Source organism: Staurois parvus, unplaced genomic scaffold (assembly GCF_062004578.1).
Source record: "Staurois parvus isolate SC_StPar_1 unplaced genomic scaffold, SC_StPar_1.0 ptg000176l, whole genome shotgun sequence".
Lineage (NCBI taxonomy): Eukaryota > Metazoa > Chordata > Amphibia > Anura > Ranidae > Staurois > Staurois parvus.
In genome coordinates, this window is record NW_028317972.1 from 3060903 (window position 1) to 3078854 (window position 17952).

The following is a 17952-nucleotide window of genomic DNA, read 5'->3' on the forward strand; positions in this document are numbered from 1 at the left end:
GTCTGAATCACATGTGAAGTACTGCACCGCATCAGTGTGAATGCCTGTAAAAAGTGTTACCTGTGGAAAGCCAGCAAACTCCCAATGCAGCTGTGTGAGTGACCTTAGCAGCACTGTTATACAAATAAATGTGGACAGGACTCATAGCAGGACAATCAATGTCAGTGGTTAGGCGTAATTATTACCTGCAAACTTAAATGCATTCTGGGTAATGAATACCCTACGTCTGTAAGTGTTAAATGATCCCAATGCATTCTTAGTGTTTACCTTCTTAGGAATTCAGCTGACACTTTGCTCACAGGATGTTCGGTGTAAAACCACTTTTGAAACCTTTTATTAAACTTTTCGATTACATCAGCTCAATACATTCCAGGTACATCAAAAGTGTAAAAAATCTTATAATTCTTTTATTTAAAAAGCAACCACAATACAAGTAGTAAACCCTGTCCAGCATGCTGCAGCTCGGGACCCTTTTCCCAGAACTTTGCAATCAGAAAGGAGCATATGCTTTGCTGATTGCTCAGTCCTAGGTGGAGAGGCCACTGCTTCCACATAAGCAAGGGTCCCACTCTGCAGCTGCTGGCTGGGAACAGACTTATTTACTCGCTGTAACTGCTTTAGAAAGACAAATATATGTAAAACATTGAAAATCTGTTGTTTTAATGCACCTGAAATACATTTAGCTGATATAAACTGAAGCTATAATAGGGCCTAAAGTGAAAACTTTCTCTCCAAAGAAATTTTTTTTTTTTTTTACACCATTTATGTGTTTTATTTGTAACTTTCAGAGATGCAATCTATTTATCTTCGCGCCCTCCATAATCCGCTATTGCTTGTTCGTTGTAGGTGACATGTGACCTCATATGTCAGCTTAAATCATGTTATGCAGACTGGAGAAACCTTTTTTAGAAATCTGCCCCAGTATGCATAACAACACATCCTGTGACTACATTACAAATGAAAAATCCCGCAGAAGGGGATCCCTGACTAGTACCAAAACAGCAGGACACACTAGACATGCCTAGCCTGCAAGATGGCTGCCCATGTGGTGACAGGAACATTTTAAAGCAAAACCTGATGTGTTCTGCTCGATTTCGTCTCTTGCTGATTTCTCTTTCTTTCTCTTTCTCTTTTGTTCATGTCTGTGCCTTTCTCTTCTGTATGTTCTCTGTAGAGGATGTAGCAAATTTAACTGCCAGTGATGTGATGAATCGGGTAAACCTTGGATATTTGCAAGGTAATTCTCCTCCTTGGGAGTCAAGCTTTGACTCAGCGCTCAATGTGATAGCGAATATGCCAACTGGCCCCTCCCACCTGACACATTCTCAACCGCAGACTAACGCATGTATGGTTTCTGCATGTGCATAAAAACTAACGCCCTATTTTATGCCGCAGATAATGCTTGGTTTTCAGTTAACAAGATGCTGTTTTTGTCAAGTCCATCAGATACCATACATCTCACAATATAGTGCAAACTGCAGATGTGATAGGAGAGGTACAAATTAACTTAGGAGTAAACTAAAATCTTTTATTAAAATTTTAGCAAGAGAAAATCAAATATTGCATTTTATACATTGATTTGCCTAAAATAAATATTTTCAGAAATTCTGCTTTTCTGCAGACACAAGGCTTGACTGGCCAAACTACTGAATGTTTGTCTATGGCGTTGTTTGTTAGATATTCTCCTACTTTTCTGTATCAGTATCCTTCCATTATCCCTTCTAGCAAAGATTTCTCCTACCTGCTACAAACATACTGATAATGCTCCCCTCCACTCTACACATCCTACTTTTACCTAAATCTATGTCTTGCTTGGATGGGTGAAAAAAGAATGACAAGTTTTTCCTGGATAAATGCTGCCCCACATTCTCTCCAATGCTACTGTCATAACCAAGAGCCTTGGCATTAGGTCATGTGGTCGCTGCTTCAGTAGGACAACCAGAATCCAGGAAGCATATTTCAGTCCCTTTATTACTTATTATTTGTCCTCCTCAATAATACTATTATAGAATAAGTTCATTGTTAATATAAATGTCCCAGTGATAGTAAAGAGCTTTGATGTCTCAGGGTTGAACAGGGTTTACATTCACTTTGGCACCTGGCACCATTTTAAACAATTGTGTATGTGCCAGATATAGCCATAGAAAGTAATAGTGATCCTGGGCACATATGCCAAGCTGGAGGACCAGGGATGACTGGTACTCTTGACTACATCTGGTGCAAGCTTGGGTATGTCACATGTTCCCAGGTAGCATAAACACAGAGCTTCTTTAAATATATGTCATGTAGGAGAGGAGTGAATGCCACAAAATTATTTATAAAGGAGGGCTATTAGCCTACAGTGTTTTATTGAAAGCTCTGAATACACTTTTGGCAAAGCATATTAGAAAATGCTAATGCATGAAGTAGGCAATCGAGTACAGGAAAGCACAGACCACCAGAAAACATGATCAGAAGTTTTAACCCCTTTTCACCCTGCTAAAAATGTGTTTTTCTTTCCATCTGTCAAAGCTTAAATCAAAAGGTGGAGTACCAGACCAAATTCATAAAGGTGTCCAAAAAAGCTTTAATGATTCACAACACAGCCAACAGGTTCTGGGAGGCAAAACATGCTCCCCCTTCATCTAGGCTCAGTATTGTTTGCAAGTGTTTAAATGGACTCAAGGAAGCAGATGCCCGAGAAATATTTAACTTACGGCTTGCAAAGGAATCAGATAGGGTGGAATTATGCCAATAAAACGACTACAACGAAACAGCCCCTAAGGCACTTTTCACATGGGCATTCTGATCAGGTCTGCCTGTCAGTTTTAAAGGTGGACTTGATCATAAGCTCCAAGCAGGCTTATGGACAGTCAGATGTAAATTGACTTGTGTCCATTTACATCCAGCTACCTCCAAATCTGTCTCGGTCTGATTAAAAAATGAACAACAGAATCTGTTTACAGCCACCCATATATCTGTCACGGGTCCACCTGAACTAAACAGGCCTGGAAGTTTTGATATCTGTCCCGTTCAGCTCCAATTTAGCAGGGGATCTGCTCACGGATCCCTTGCTGATTGAAGTGGACTCCGTTGCAGTTAAAAGTAGCCTAACCCTATGGTTTGTTGTAGCTATTTCACTAGCATCATTCTGCCCCATCTGATTCCTTTGCAGGCAGTAAGTTTAATATTTGACTGGCATCTGCTTCCCTAAGTCCATTTAAATGCTTGACAACATTATTGAGCCCTGGATAAAGGGTGGTGTGTTTTGCCCCCGAAACACTTTGGCTGTCTAGTAAATCATTAAAGCTGTTTTGGACTCCTTTATGAATTTGTTCTGGTGCTCCTTCTTTTGATTTGAGCTCTGAGTAATGTTCTTGGGATCCCATTCAAGAGTAGCCTTGCTTGCATGTAAGCTGCCTAAACAGAGGCAGTGAGCTTTTTGAATAATTGTCATCTTTTTCTTCACTATTCTGTATCAATAAGCATTGAAGTCCCAGTGCCTCTTGGATGTATCTCTTTGTTGTCTCCTGTGTTCTTGTTGGAGAGATTTTCCATAAAGTGGAAAGAGTAGAAATGTCCCCAACAGGAACACACATGGCAATAAAAACCTGACTAGGACTGTAACCCTTGCAACCCATCCCTACTCCGTCAAAAGTGAACAAAAGGTTTTGGATGGAGTTCGACTTTAAACTGTAGAATTTTAGAAGTCAAGAATGGCTCTACCTGCACAAAAGACTACTGTGTTTTGTAGCTTACTTTGTACTATTCATAGATATTTTTCAGAATGTCCATATATACCAAAATGTTACATGATTTTAAAACATTAAATGTAGGTTTTAGGTTATGGAGTTTGAAGAGTGAACAATTTTTACTTTTAGTAACAGAACAAAATGACAAAAAAACAAAAACAAAATAAGGAAATGTGTTAAAAAATGATTTTACTGCGGTGAGGTTGATCACAGACGTATGGGAGGTCTACATATAGTAGACATTTCTTAAGTGTTGGCATTTTCCTCCATTGATGCGCTCACTCTTTTTTAAGATGGTCCCAACATGGTTTCATGGAAGTGCCCACCCTAGCATGGTATATTGCCAGTTCCCAAAGATTCTCTAAAACTACTGTGAAATAAAACTCTGGTTTTAGGTATCTAGCGTTAAAAAAAAAGTGTCTGACACCTGTAAATAAAGTTGGAAACTCCAACTAATTGGCACAATTCAATTTGGCAATATACGGCGTGGGATTGACCAGGCTTTGACTCACTGCATGAATTCATCCAATATAAAGCTTCTTCCATGGAGCAGAACTGGCTGCAATGACCAACTGGCCTTTACCCCGAATATCTGAAGTCATTCTGTATTAACAAGCACCCATTATGTGATGGTAAACATTTCATATCTCTCCATTTTCCTAAACTTCTCTTCTCCTTTCAGCGCTCTTATTGCAAGGCTAAACATATCACTAACCAAAATTTAAGGATTACGCCCTGATATTTTCCCTTTTATTTGATACCAATTTTTTGAATTGGCACTTTAGGACAGTTAAAACTAATAGAAACTTCTGTATTGCCAGTAGACACGTGAAACCCTCAAACATCTTCAGGGCTGTGTTTTAAAGTAAACCTAAAAGATACATTTGAGCTGCTATATCAATAGTGTTCAAATACACAAATAAAGTGTAATTGAAGTAGTAAACATCCCTGCAAAGAATGGAACTTTAACCTTTGGTTGGTGGCCGGTCACACATACAGTGCCAAGGCATTGGTAATGTGGGCCATGCCAATAGGTACATCATTGATTGGGCAGAGTCAAAATTGGACTAGCTCTTCCTAAACTGCAGGCTGTTTTCTCCCCTTGGCATCCACATGCCACAGAAAAGATAACAAGACTGACCAGTGGAAAGGGACTCTTGGTTTCTGTTGGAAAGGTAAGGCTTTCATTGCTTCATTTACTACTTATTTATATAATACATTCTTACAGTAGGCCAGGTTTACATTATCAGTAAAAGTCTCAATGTCAGATCGTGATTAAAGGGGCAGAAGCCTAAAATTAAAAAATATAACAATTACATGCTCTCTTCTCCATCAGTGTGCACACTGCATATACCAAGATAGTAAAGTCTCATTGTAGCAACTGTTAAAACTCTCTTTAAAACTGTGTAGTGTTTTATTCTTTAGTTTAATATATTTACTAGATAACTGAGATCTAGAAAGCTGGTGTGCCTAGTACAGTAGATTGGAAATAAATTTTACCAAGCAGTTGGATTGGTGAGGTAGGTGAAGTCTTGCAGTACGTGCCTGATAGAACTTTTCATGATCACTAACCCTTTCTTTTTTCCATTCTTCATTCGTCTGCTGTGTGTCAGGCTTGTGAAAACACTATGCATACCCACAAAAGAGTCATTGATTTTTTTTTCTCCTATAGGTCATCATGGGCCCCAATAATGAACTCTCTTTTCAGACCTTTCTGTGCTCTTGTATGCATGTACATGGCCCATAAAGTAAATTCTCCTAACAGAGGGTGTATAGTTTTTTCCACCTTATTTTAGATGCACATATGGATGCAACCTTCTTCTTGTAAATAACCGTATCAAATTGGTTCTCTGTTTTACCCACCACCTCTCTACTTCTATTTAACAATTATACATTGGGTCTGCCATATTTGCTCATTGCGTATACAGGCTCTGCTTTCTACTTCAAGTACATTTAAAGCCACAACTTTTTTTTAGTCTTGAGTAGAGTAAGGCAGGGTTAAAACCCCTGTTAGTTTTTATTTTGGTCTGCTCTGTCTGTATCCTATTGGGGAGATTTTAACAAGAAGTGAGATGAAATTCTGACAGTTGTCAGCAGAACTGAAAGTGTTGGGAAATCTTCCAATAGTGACAACTGTAGAATATGGGATTTCCTATCACTTGCTGTCCCAGTGAGGATGGTTAGTGGGACAAATATGGGGGATGAGTCTTCCCAGCATGAAAACAGACAAAAAAACAAAAACATAAAAAAGGTTCTAACCCTTCCAGACATCATTAAAAAAAAACCTAATTCCCTGATATACAGATAGCAGACAGACAGTGTACCTAAAGTTCCATAATACAGGCATTAAACATGGAACAGCAAGTTTTCAAGGTGACAATGATAAATGAATATACAACACAGTTTCCTGATGTTTCTATAGCACATGATCTGTGCAATCAATTCCATCCAGCTGGAATCTGTAAGTACCTCTCTGACCAATACAGTCATGCAGCATTTGGAAGAAGAGAACTCTATAAAAGTTGTCTTGTATTTCTTTATTTCACTTTTTTCAGAGATGTAACTAGAGGACATCTGCCTAGAACACAGAGACAATGGCGAGAATCCATACTGGAGAAAGTTTAAATGTGATATCATTGTTCATAACTGTGTGTTTAAAGTAAACCTGTGTTGAGAGAAACTTGTAAGCTGCTATTGTCGACTTACTTCTGAAAATTAAAATGCTAGTTATCTGTTTCCTGCATCAATACAAGTAAGCAGCAAGAGTGGAGTCTCTGATCTGCATGAATGATGCAGGTCAGTGGCTCAGAACATAATGAACCCAGTGGAACAACATGACAGCCAGACTATTAGTTAGCAATGGTAGCTTATATATTTTCCTCAGTACAGGTTTCCTTGAATAATTTGGATGGTTTGTGAATGCTGATTATATGAAGAGAAGATTCCCAGGTGAAGGAAGCAGCATAGGAATGATTTGGAGGAACACTGATCAGGGTTCTACACAATATATGTGTGTGTATTGGTGATATGGAGATGTGTGTATTTTGTTGAAGGAGTGTGCGGAATTCCAACCCAGCAAACCCACTGGTAGTGAGAAAGATCTACGACCACCCCCACCCCCCAACAAAAAAAAAATCAATAACATTTGAATTGGGTTAACCTAGTTGTACTGTCCAAGCACTACAAATAATTTTTTAATTAAAAGAATGCTATGGACATAGAAAAATAACAATGCATGAAAAACAACTCCACATGCAACATGATTTCAATGTCATTTGTTATATATATGGAATAATATGCTTTTTACTGAAGATAAGACATATTTCCTTTCTAAACAGATGCAAAATAAAGACATGGTCAGGGTCAGGTTTCATTCAACACTACACTTTTATAGCAGCCAAGGGAAGAATTGATGATTAAGGCTGTAACCTTGTAATACATCTGTCTCCAAATGTGTCTCCTGTTCCTGTTTAGCATTGGTTTGCCTTGCGACAGGATTGATAATTGTCTCTTATGTTGTGCAGAGGTAGTATATTCTGAAATATAACAGGAAAGAGGCATAGGCAATGACTATAGTTCTTACGGCACATTCAGCCCTAATAGTAATGTGCTGCATTGCAGGTGTTTTTATGTGCTGTGGTAAGTAGCATTCAAAATGAATAGTCTGTAATGCACCTCAATGTATGAAATGTTGGGTCTTGAAGTATCAAGCAATGTGGTGGCTTCAATGTAGGTTTGTTTTGGATGTGTGTCAGGATACCATTTAAAACAAAGGAATGGGTGCATGGTGCACTAACCATTGTTGCTGTAATGCTTCTTTACCACACCTTATCACAATGTGGGTGATGTGAATAAGCCCTTAGAATGTAACTGAGTTGGCAGGGGCAGAGGAGCAATTTATGGAAACCAACCACTAAGTTTGCCTTCCTCCAGTAATGACAGGTCTGTGCCTCCATGGACACTTCATCACATGCTGCTGCTGTCTTATTGAATGCTTTTTTTGGACTGAGCATATTGCTTGTTCTCCTGATACAATTCCTTATGTATGATAACTGGAAATTCATTACCATGGCACTCAGGTGAACTATGGCATTGTAGATGCCAGTAACGTTCTCTGCATTAAGTGTACATTACACAAGCAAATTGTTGGTAAAGGAGTCTTTATTTAGTTTTTTTTAGAAGATGCATGAAAAAGCTTTTCTGCCAACAAATCTGTACCTAACTAATTTTGGTCACACCAGAGTGGAAGATTATGACAGGGAGATCTCACCACTGATATCCCCAGGAATTATCAGAAACCAGTGGATGGCTTGGGCCAGCAGACTCCACCTATGACCAAAATATTTCTATGGCCTTTAGTTTACACCAGGTGCTGTCACAAACCGGCCAAACTTGAAAAAGAAACTAACATAAAAGTGGTTTGGAGTGAGGATACATGCAGCTCCAGAATTCACATAGACAACCATATGTTGTAAGCCTCTCCTGGCCTAAAATGGCAGCTAACAAAAGATCTAAGCTATGCATTAAAGTTATAGAAATATCAGATTATTTGGTTTATTGATGCTATGAGGAATACTTCACTTTTGGTTTAGTTAACAAAGCTATAACAATTATGTGCTAAATATAATTATTTTGTGGGCAAAGAACTGTTGAGAAACCCTTAATATGCAATTAGCAGGTGCTGAAATTATTGGGAACTGTTATAAAGAGCAGTGTGACCTTACCATGGCCGTACTGCTGCTTAACACATTTTACACAGAGATGTACTTTACAAATGTGCTAAATGGTTTCCTGGCTTTGGGACCCTGAAGCCAGAGGATCTCAATTACAATGAATAATAGAGTTAAAATAGGGAAGACCAGAAGCAGACCCCGCTTTAAACAGAAATCGTCTTGGCTCACCTCAGGCCCAACATTGTGGTCCACATTTGATGAATGGGACTTATAGTGCAAGCCACAGTGTGGACCAACATTTTTGTATACAGTGAATAGAGATATCCATTATAAATGGGACCGTAGGTCAGATGGTCCTTAAAGTGAACTTGTGCATTGCCCATACAGGGTGAAGCAACAGGTTCACTTTAAAGACCATCTCCAAGAAAAAGGAAATTTGCTCTTTTGCAGTGGGTCTGCCCCTCAATGCAAGGGTTAAATGCTCCTTTGGGTCTAGAGAGGTGGAAAAAGCAGTTTACTTACCTGATCTTCCTCTCCCCTGATACCTGGTGCTGTCCTCTACTCCCCTATAAGCTGGCCATGGACTGTCCCTTAGCTTCCTCACATACACGAGCAAATCACAGGTTCACTTTTAAGATAAGGTGATCATTGTCAGGCGGCACAGAGACAACAATAGGTTCTGTAAAGGGGCACATATTTTAGTTAAGTGTGCTCCAGAACATTACTTAAAGCAACCAGCACATGTCATAGAGGGTAGAACTGGATCTATTACTCCATTCACCATATCGTCTGTAACTCAATTTTCACATATGCCATTCAAATGAATTTGTCATAACTAAATAATAGTGTTTCCTCTGTACCATTTTTGTCACAGATGAGATGAATGATCATCAGAATACCCTATCGTATGTCCTCATCAACCCTCCACCAGACACCCGGCTGGAGCTCAATGATATCGTGTAAGTAGAAAGAAGCTGGTCCGCAGGCAAACAGCCCAATACATACATGGAAACTTTTTTTGGAAACTGTTTTACCAGCCAAAATATGTATAATTCAGCCTTGTGATCCAGTCACCCTCTGCCAGACAGTACAGCCAGATCAGTGACCTCACTTTTCTCCACTACAGTTAGTCAATAGAACATGGTCTTCTCCCCTTCCCCAGCATTCAGATCGGGCAGTAAAGGACAGTGTTCACTGATAAAAATACAAGACTTCTTCTGAATGGTGGAGAAGCACTCAGTTTGACTCATACTGCTGCTGGAACACAGTGCTGCATACTGTGTAGCAAATGCTACTACGATCCATTACAGCACATACATCAGCCATTTTATTCTGTAATGGAAATAGTTTGTTTGGGCCAGCTTGGCTCAGACAAACTATTTACAGTGAAATTCAACATGGAATCTACTTTAAAGCTGAAGTTTAGTTATTTTTATTTTTGGGATACAGCACCAAACACATTAACTGTGTGTAACAGTGTGTGTCCCATTACCTGCAGGTACCTGCTTCTGCCAAAAATCCAACACACTGTGGGTCAGCTAAAGAGTCCATACATGCAGATGCTGAGCCATCTGATAAGGGAGAAATCACTTGTGAACAATATTAGACTAATACTTCAAATTTACCCGACTTTTTTTTTTTTTTGATCCTGACCATAATGGATAAAATATAAAATATGTGCATAGCCACTATACATAGTCTTTAAAGTATATGTAATCCCAACATTTCATATTCCTGATATGTGCCTATTGTACTATGTACTTGTATGAAAAAGTATCCTGTTCTCTTTGTATTGCTTCATTTGTGTGAAATCCCTGGTGTTCCTGCCAGTCCCTCTGCTTTCCAATTAAAAAACTGACCACACCGGGGCACTTCAGCTTTCCCATATCAGAAATCTGCCTTTGAACAGCTTTGCCAACAGCATCCGGGTACCCCAGGCCTTATTTCCCTTCTTTATGCATCTTTGAGTAGACGCTCGACACGTACTTCTCTCTCATATGTCGCTCAGTGGGACCTCAACCTGGAGGCAGTTGTGGATCTGGAGGACTGGAATAGGGCCTGGTCGTTTATAGCTAAATGTTCATTTAATATAACCACGTTGGAGGCAGCATACAAAGTATTGTTTCATTGGTATTTGGTCCCATCTTGTTTGGCCCAGACGAACCCTGCCTGCAGTGATCGCTGCTTTCGGGGGTTGTGGTCATCATGGAGATGTGTTGCATACAGTATATAAATGTGAAAGTATATGGTGGTCATGCCTGAGACTGATTTGTTTTTGGTCTTGTGTATTTGGCCTCCTTTTCACCTTGTTTCAGTTCTCCATACGCTAGGATGCACGGTACGCTTTGCTTCATTGTCCCATACCGGGCCTATTGGCTCACCAGCAGAAGTTGGCTTCCTATTTGTTCTTGTCGGCAGCTAGAACAATTGCTCAAACATGGAAAAGCCCGTCTGTCCCTCTTCAGGGGGTGCGGGACCGTATGACCACTCTGATACTCCATGAACAGGTGTCGAGTATCTGTAACGACTCCCAACGGAAATTTTTTTAAAATATGGGAGCCGTGGTTGACATATGCTTTTCCCACACTCCCCCCAGCTAGTCTGGGTTTGTGATGTTGTTCAGCGTTGGCGTTCCTGGACCCCTGCTACTGGTCTTGTCTTCTTCTTCTTTTTCTACTCCTTTTTCCTTTCTATTTTTGCTTGCCTTTTGTGAGGCGGTGGATAGCTGCCTTTGGTTAGAGCTACTGTCAGTGTTATAGCACTGTTTTTGTAATTTATGTGCCATTGATAGCCCCTGCGTGGGCGCACCTTTTGCTCTGTTGGTGTTAGAGCACTGTTTTCTTTACTTTATAGGTGCCATTGATAGCCCCTGTGTGGGCGTGTCTTGTTGCTCAAGTGTTGTTGAAATGTTACAAATTAACCTCCCTATCAGTCTGTTTATGTCAGTATTTCTGTTCTCAAAGCGGTACATTTTGTTGCATGGAAATATGTATTTTTTTTATTGTAGGCCTGTAATTTTGAGGAATAACTCACTGAACAAGAGTCTAGTAAACATCCTGGGTATGATAAAATTTGAAACACAAAATCATAAAATATAATATAATAAATAATCATAAAAAATAATAATATAATAATAAATGTAATTCAATAATATAAAATGAATAAAAGAACCCCTGCGCTTAGATGACCCTAATGTAAAAAGCTGCTAACACCTACTATGTACCAATATACCATAAACTAAAAAACTATAAAATTGGTGCAGCGCTACTAATAAAATACATATGAAGCAAATAAACCAACACAAGTGAATCAACCCCCTTAGTGACAGCATAAATCAATCACTGGTGTCAAGGTGCAATTGACACACACTTAGTAAGTGACTAAGGGGTGATAAAAAAGTCCAATATGAGCACACAGGTGAGGAACTCTTCACACGTGGATGTGTCATACGTGCCACAGGAATCCCAAAACAATCTGAGTGCCCCCTCACCTCCTTGCAATGACCTCAAGGGCCAACCAGCTTTCAAAAGATAGTCAGGCAATCCCCTGTTGATCCCTTCAGTATGACCGGAATGATGGTAACTTTAGCCAGACCTCTTCCACCGCTCTACCGACACCACTATCTTCCACTCAGAGACATAAACCAAACAGGCTCCATAGTGCAATATATCCAATTTAATTAAATAAAAACACAAATACCCACTTACATGTAGGCAAACGATCATACACAGTAATCGGCTGTCCTCCTGACATGCGGCTTCATGGAGTCCCAATATGGCGCGGACGCCGGAAGTGACGTCACCGCGTCCCGGAATAGACAATGAACGTACCAACGCGTTACGTCACGAATATCACGTGACTTCATCAGGGTGAACGCCCATAGTCCCACTCATAGCTTATATTGGCTGCCTGGGTGTCAATCAGCTTAAGAGACAACCCCCGGTGGCCATATTCTTGAAGTCTCGACCCATGCAGACACTCCCATTCAGTCACAATGGGACTGATCACAACCATTATTATATTATATAGGAAGACAAATATCGGTGGTTTTATTAACAATTAAAACCCACCCAACATCCACAACCCCTAAATGGAATAAATCGGGGCATGATAGACCAGTAGATATATGATTAAAATGAATTAAAATATGCAATAAATTAAAATAAAATAAAAATACATATATCCATAGATACATAAAATATATAAAATATATATAAAATATATGTATACGCCTGTAACTTAACTCCATGTAAACACTCCATGTCTTGAGTATACATTCAAAAACCTACCAAAAATACATATATCATATTATACCATAATAGCCAGATAGATCAAATACAGTTATATATAAAAGACAAAATGTTAAAATCATTTTCAAAAATCACTTATAAAACAATTCAGGTCGAATTCAATATTCAGACCTTTGGGAGCTTGTGTATGCATTGTGTATATCCACCGCGACTCGGCCTTACTAAGAGACCGCACCTTGTGACTCCCCCTCCAATGGCTCTTATATTTTTCAATACCCCAAAAAATTAAAGACGAGGGGTCTTTATTGTGACACAAAGAAAAATGCTTTGAAACGCTGTGTTTTGGATAACCCTTTTTTATATTCTGAATATGGTCTCCAATTCTTTTCTACATGGGTCTTTTAGTTCTGCCTATGTATTGCAACCCACACTGGCATTGCAACCCATAGACCACCCCTTCTGTCCTACATGTTATAAAATCACGAATCTCATATCTTGTACCATCCACCTTGGACTCAAAAAATTTCCTTTTTTTATTTTGCCCTTTAGTTTCCTTACACGCACGACATGATCTACAGGGAAAAAACCCCTTTTGGTCCAGAAAGGTGACCCGTTTATCTTTACTTGGGGGATCTACAACGTTTTTTACTAACCTGGTCCTTAAGGTCGGTGCCTTTCTATAAATAAAACGCGGTTTCTCAAAAATTATATAACTCAGACTAGGGTCTACCCTTAAGATAGGCCAATGTTTTTTAAAAAAATTTTCGATCATTTTATAATGTGTATTAAAATCCATAATAATTGGGACCTGATCCACACTGTCCCTACTATTGGCCATCTCAGTTTTCTTCCCCTTGTCTTTTAATAACATTTCTCTCTCCATATTTTCAACTATATTCATTTTATTAACAATATGCTCTCTTGTATAACCTTTTGAGATAAATCTTTCCCCTATCATCCCCACTTGTTCCTTATAGTCCTCTATTTTGGTGCAATTTCTCCTGAGCCGTATAAACTGGCCCTTCGGAATATTAAATAGCCAGGAAGGGTAATGACAGCTGTCACTTGGAATGTATCCATTCCTATCTACATTTTTGAAAAAAGTTTTAGTGACCACAGCACCTTGTTGTATCCCTATATTCAGATCTAAAAAATTTATATTGGAGTTACTATATTCCCATGTCAACTTGATGTTTTTGTCGTTATTATTAAGTTTATTGCAAAAGGCCAGTAGGGAATTGGCATCCCCCTTCCATATTATGAACACGTCATCAATATAACGTTTAAATACCAGGAGCTCTTTAGGGGTTTGTTGGTAAATGACCTCTTCCTCCCAGAGGGCCATGAACAAATTGGCCACACTGGGGGCAAACCTCGCTCCCATAGCAACCCCTTTTACTTGTTTATAAAACTTATGTTCGTACCAAAAATAATTGTGCGATAAGCAGAAATCTAAACATTCTATCAAAAATTTCCTTTGCTTCCACTTAATGTCACTAAATTCTCGTAGGGCCCATTCTACTGACTTGATAGCTTCTTCATGTCCAATAATCGTGTACAAAGAAGCAACATCCGCACTCGCAAGATATATATCACCATGATCTTTATCCTTAATTTCATGGAGGACCTGAATAAGGTGCTTTGTGTCTCGTAAATATGACCTTGATTTTTTTACAAGGGGTTGGAGAAAGATATCAATGTACTGGCCCAACCTGGCCAAAATTGATTGAATCCCATTCACAATTGGTCTCCCCGGCGGACAGACCGGATCCTTGTGTAATTTCGGAATGGTATAAATTATCGGAATCCTACACGATTCGGGGATCAAAAACTTGGACTCCTTTTTGTCAAGTATTTTTTTATCAGTACCTTTCTTAATCAATTTCCCCAGCTCTTTCTTATAAATAAAGGTAGGATCTTTAGAAAGCACTTGGTACGTGGTGGAATCTTTCAGCTGCCCTTCTAGCTCTGTACGATAATACTCTTTAGTCATCACCACTATACCTCCCCCCTTATCCGCCGGTCTAATTACTAGATTATCCCTTTTGGAGAGACTTTTAATTCCTATATTAATACCCATGTCGTACCCAACTTTGGGGATAGTTAATTGTTCTAGATCAGAAACGACCATTTTCTTAAAAGTTTCTATCTGGCTATTATTGGAAACTTGTGGGTTAAACAACGATTTGTTTTTTAAATTAGAATGGGCAAACTCATTATTCGGTTTCGCAACACTTGATTGAGTTTTTGGTAGGCCCAAAAAATACTTTTTGATGTTCAACCTCCTAATAAATTTCTGAATGTCTACATATACATCAAATTTTGTTACTGGTTTTGGAGGGGCATATTTGAGACCCTTATCTAGGACCTGTAATTCCTCTTTAGTAAGAGGTACCCCACTCAAATTGAAAACCTCCTCTCCTAATTTTCTCTTTTCCTTTTGCTTCTTCCTCTCGGCTCTACACCCTCTCCTCTTGGGGGGCTCCTCCTTCTTTCCATTTCTAAACTCCTCTCCCTCCACCTTCTCTCTAAAAAATCTTGCTCAGAGTACCCGTAATTCAGTGGTTCATATTTATTATATACAGGTACGGGACTCCTTCCTCTGTTAGGCGGGTAAGGGTTCCCTCTTTCCTGATAATACTCCCTAGGTGTTCTGTTCCCTTGTGTCCTATAGTCATCCCTATAGGGAAATTCTGGTCTATTATAATAGTCTTCCCTAGGATAATAATTGGGTCCGTTTCTTTGATAATGATTAGGCCTATACGGGTAGGGTTTCCATCCCTTCCCTTTACCACCTCCCTTAGATTTCTTTTGGGGTGGTCCTCTATTTGATGGTCTCCACCCATTGTTTGGTGTGGGATGTCTAGGTGTGTAGTTATTGAAATTCCTATTCATACCCTCATAATTTAACGTAGACTTTTTCGGTGTCTCCATTTTCACTTTAACAGGGGTGGTATTAACCGATGCATTCTCAATGTCATTAACCGAAGATTGCCATTTGAACACTTGATCTTTTTTAAAATCATGATAATCACGCTGGTATTTCTTGCCTTTTCTATATTTTATTTCTTGATCCAACTTCTCAAGATCTTTATTTAGCCTTTTTGTAAGAACTAAAAGACCCATGTGGAAAAGAATTGGAGAGCATATTCAGAATATAAAAAAGGGTTATCCAAAACACAGCGTTTCAAAGCATTTTTCTTTGTGTCACAATAAAGACCCCTCGTCTTTAATTTTTTGGGGTATTGAAAAATATAAGAGCCATTGGAGGGGGAGTCACAAGGTGCGGTCTCTTAGTAAGGCCGAGTCGCGGTGGATATACACAATGCATACACAAGCTCCCAAAGGTCTGAATATTGAATTCGACCTGAATTGTTTTATAAGTGATTTTTGAAAATGATTTTAACATTTTGTCTTTTATATATAACTGTATTTGATCTATCTGGCTATTATGGTATAATATGATATATGTATTTTTGGTAGGTTTTTGAATGTATACTCAAGACATGGAGTATTTACATGGAGTTAAATTACAGGCGTATACATATATTTTATATATATTTTATATATTTTATGTATATATGGATATATGTATTTTTATTTTATTTTAATTTATTGCATATTTTAATTCATTTTAATCATATATCTACTGGTCTATCATGCCCCGATTTATTCCATTTAGGGGTTGTGGATGTTGGGTGGGTTTTAATTGTTAATAAAACCACCGATATTTGTCTTCCTATATAATATAATAATGGTTGTGATCAGTCCCATTGTGACTGAATGGGAGTGTCTGCATGGGTCGAGACTTCAAGAATATGGCCACCGGGGGTTGTCTCTTAAGCTGATTGACACCCAGGCAGCCAATATAAGCTATGAGTGGGACTATGGGCGTTCACCCTGATGAAGTCACGTGATATTCGTGACGTAACGCGTTGGTACGTTCATTGTCTATTCCGGGACGCGGTGGCGTCACTTCCGGCGTCCGCGCCATATTGGGACTCCATGAAGCCGCATGTCAGGAGGACAGCCGATTACTGTGTATGATCGTTTGCCTACATGTAAGTGGGTATTTGTGTTTTTATTTAATTAAATTGGATATATTGCACTATGGAGCCTGTTTGGTTTATGTCTCTGAGTGGAAGATAGTGGTGTCGGTAGAGCGGTGGAAGAGGTCTGGCTAAAGTTACCATCATTCCGGTCATACTGAAGGGATCAACAGGAGATTGCCTGACTATCTTTTGAAAGCTGGTTGGCCCTTGAGGTCATTGCAAGGAGGTGAGGGGGCACTCAGATTGTTTTGGGATTCCTGTGGCACGTATGACACATCCACGTGTGAAGAGTTCCTCACCTGTGTGCTCATATTGGACTTTTTTATCACCCCTTAGTCACTTACTAAGTGTGTGTCAATTGCACCTTGACACCAGTGATTGATTTATGCTGTCACTAAGGGGGTTGATTCACTTGTGTTGGTTTACTTGCTTCATATGTATTTTATTAGTAGCGCTGCACCAATTTTATAGTTTTTTAATTCAATAATATAATCAAACCCAAAACACTGAAATATGAAATATAGTGCCAAGTTCGCACATCGCTAAGCTTAGTCGCAAAATCGTTTTCAGTGTCTGATGATGAATTTCCCCACGAATCATTATCACTCAATTCTGCAAGTGGTTCTAATTTACTATCGCTGTTCTCTAGCTGGTCTAAAACCGATTTTGACCTAAAGGGACGCTTTTTGGACGCCATGGACATTTCTCAGTTTCCAGGCAGAAAGAACAGTAAAACTGCAGGCAGGGCGCCGGACAAAGCACTCGGGACAAAATGTATGGAAATGGTTTGATACAGTAATGTTATACTATGTGATTTTAGTGTATTTAGTGAATGTCACTTTTTAACATTTTTTAATTTCCCGCCGGTTCCGTCCCCGTACGTCCTGACGTCACAGGGACCGGAACCTGGAAGACGGATGCCAGCATCGGCCAGAGGACATGGCAGGGGACGCTGCAGGGGGGACATCGCAGGAGCGCAGGACAAGGTAAGTGAAACAGGGATCCCGGAGCAACGCTGCAGGGTAATCCCAAGTGTAGCTCAGGGTTACCGCTTTTGGTACTGAAACTTTACCCCGAGCTACACTCAGGAATACCGCCAGGGAGGTTAATAAAAACCATTGAAATACAATAAACAGACCACACTAGACATGAGAGCACAGAGTGGTCAGTTATTTATAGCTGTGTTAAGAACTGCCTGCTCCCCCCCCCCCCCGGAGGAGGCATTCACAGGGAAATGTGCTACTGG

The 17952-nt window shown here is 39.4% G+C and overlaps 1 protein-coding gene across 3 annotated transcripts in view; it reads left to right on the top strand.

Moving 5' to 3' along the window:
• Positions 1–17952, top strand: part of KCNT1 (potassium sodium-activated channel subfamily T member 1) — a 556984-nt gene that overhangs the window by 525408 nt on the left and 13624 nt on the right. For 2 of the 3 annotated variants that reach the window (XM_089677057.1, XM_089677058.1), the window contains exons 30-31: positions 1175–1237; positions 9279–9363. In XM_089677057.1, coding sequence (XP_089533183.1) covers positions 1175–1237; positions 9279–9363 — 148 coding nt within the window. The remainder of the gene's footprint in view (positions 1–1174; positions 1238–9278; positions 9364–17952) is intronic. The other variant, XM_089677059.1, reaches the window with a different exon arrangement.